The sequence below is a fragment of the Hippopotamus amphibius genome, chromosome 9, assembly GCF_030028045.1.
Source record: "Hippopotamus amphibius kiboko isolate mHipAmp2 chromosome 9, mHipAmp2.hap2, whole genome shotgun sequence".
Lineage (NCBI taxonomy): Eukaryota > Metazoa > Chordata > Mammalia > Artiodactyla > Hippopotamidae > Hippopotamus > Hippopotamus amphibius.
The window spans coordinates 41,251,593-41,254,167 of NC_080194.1; the positions used below are offsets into that span (position 1 = coordinate 41,251,593).

Genomic DNA, 2,575 nt, shown 5'->3' on the forward strand with positions numbered 1-2,575 from the left:
CTATGAAGACTGCATTTGAAGCAGGTAAGTTATTTATTGATATGGTGTAAACTTTTAGTGTGGGGAAGAAGAGTACCCCATCTAGACTAGAGGTTTATGTGGCCTAAAGTAGACATTTGAGAACATTAAGATCTTTGCCTGATGTTAAGTAAGCAGAGAGATATCTAATGTTCTCCAATTTAAAAACTCATAATGATTAACTCCTTACAGAATAGTATCCAAGCTCCTTACTTGTAATCAGAGCCAAAATACGTTTGTTTCTATCTTTTTACCATTGCATAATAGATGCAATCACACAACCATACAGGGATGCAAACTGTTTTAAATGCATTAAATATTTGTATGACAACAGCCTATCCTTAAACTCCTAAATGACTTTATCCTATCCTCCATCTAATTGACCTCCATCCAATGACATCCCATAGCTAAATAGACTCAATCGCCCATTCCATTGGGTTCCCACGGTATTTTTTTTTTTTTTTTGGTACCCCTGATATCTTCCGTTAACGTATTATTTTAGTTAGCTATGTAAATATCCATTTCTCTGTAAGGTTGTCGCCTCATTTAAAAAAAAAGCAGATAATATTAATTTTTTCATCCTATATTGCTCCTGGCTCACCCACTATGGAAAAGAATCAGGTAGGCGCCATAAGCTCTGAGCACAGTATAAAATTTTGACTGTGTCTGTAAACAGGAGTGAGGTCCCAGGTCATCTGCTTCAGGTATGACTGCCTTAAACCACACTGGTGTGAGCCACACAGTCTTCCGCCTGCTGGGCATCCCTGGCCTTGAGGACCAGCACATATGGATCTCCATCCCCTTCTTCATTTCCTACATCATCGCCCTGCTTGGGAACAGCCTACTCATCTTCATCATCCTCACAAAGCGCAGCCTCCGTGAACCCATGTACCTCTTCCTCTGCATGCTGGCCGGAGCAGACCTTGTCCTCTCCACGTGCACAGTACCGCAGGCCTTGGCCATCTTCTGGTTCCGTGCTGGGGACATCTCCCTGGATCGCTGCATCACTCAGCTCTTCTTCATCCACTCCACCTTCATCTCTGAGTCAGGGATTTTGCTGGTGATGGCCTTTGACCGCTACATTGCCATATGTTACCCGTTGAGATACACCACTATTCTTACACATACACTGATTGGGAAAATCGGTGTGACTATCTTTTTGAGAAGCTTTGGCACAATTTTCCCCATAATATTTCTCCTGAAAAGGCTGACTTTTTGCAGAAATTACATTCTTCCACACACTGGTTGTGAGCACATTGGCTTGGCCAAATTTTCCTGTGATGACATACAAGTAAACATCTGGTATGGGTTTTTTGTCCTAATGTCAACAGTGACCTTAGATGTTGTGCTAATTTTTGTTTCATATATGCTTATTCTTCATGCTGTCTTCCGTATCCCTTCTCAAGATGCTCGCCACAAAGCTTTCAATACATGTGGCTCCCATGTCTGTGTCATCATCCTCTTTTATGGACCTGGGATCTTCTCAGTCCTCACCCAGCGGTTTGGACACCATATCTTACCCTATATCCATGTCTTATTGGCCAATGTCTGCATTCTGGCTCCTCCTATGCTGAATCCCATCATTTATGGGATCAAAACCAAACAGATCCGGGACCAGGTGACTCATGTCTTGTTTCCAAAAGTAATATGACTTTGGGAATGGAAGCAAAATTACTGTTTTCTCAAAATTTCTCACTCAGAGTCTGAGAAATAAACCAGTTCACCTTTTTAATTCATTCCAATAGGTATTTGGAAAGAGATGAATTATGGATAATTGCTAGACTATTCTTTCCTGGTTTGTTGCATGCCTTGATGTGGTGAAATAGTTCTCATTCCTCTTATCCATCTTGGGACATTGCTTTATATATTCTTCCCTCAGTCCGTTCTATTACAAAGTTTTATGTTTCCTAGGCTCACCTCTACCCACACACATTGTGTTATTTGTTCTATAGGAAAGAAGGAAGGAAGGAAGGGAAAAGAAGGAAAGGAGGAAGGAAAGGGAAGTTTCAGAGGGAGGGAAGGAGGGAAGATGCAAAAACCTCTGTATCCATATATTTCCCTATAGCCTTTCATCTGCCTCCCTTCTTCTCCTCCTGCTCCTCCTCCTCCTCTTTCTTCTTTTTCTCTTTCTCCTTCTCCTTTCTTTGTCTCCATCACAGAAAAACACCTTGAAAGAGTTGTTTATATATTCAGGATTCAAAACTTTTCTCCTACTTTTTTTAATCTCACACCAATCAGACATTTTCCCTTTGGGTTACATGCATGTTACACTGACCTCCACACTGCGGAATCCAATGGTCAATATTCTTTCTACATCTTATATGACACATGAAAAATATTTGACACATTCAAATATTCTCTCATTCTTGAAACTTCTCACTCATCCCACCTCAGACAGTATGTTACAAATAAAATCTGTACAAAATCACCTTATTTCTTTTAAAATGGAGATATTCACTATTAATATTTTACAGAAGATTGCTATATATTTTCTACTGTGTATGCATGTGCAGGTAAATAAATTTTTTATTTGGACTATATTCCATCTACTATTTCA

The 2,575-nt window shown here is 39.9% G+C and overlaps 1 protein-coding gene across 1 annotated transcript; it reads left to right on the forward strand.

Moving 5' to 3' along the window:
- The first annotated feature begins 724 nt into the window (after window positions 1–724).
- Window positions 725–1,669, forward strand: LOC130829126 (olfactory receptor 52B4-like). The gene has a single exon (XM_057695344.1). It carries the CDS (start codon window positions 725–727, stop codon window positions 1,667–1,669), a length of 945 nt encoding a protein of 314 aa, XP_057551327.1.
- The last annotated feature ends 906 nt before the right edge of the window (window positions 1,670–2,575 follow it).

What these genes read in the sequence shown, in the direction of transcription:
- LOC130829126 (XM_057695344.1), top strand. Translation starts at nt 725, where the DNA reads ATGACTGCCTTAAACCACACTGGTGTGAGCCACACAGTCTTCCGCCTG.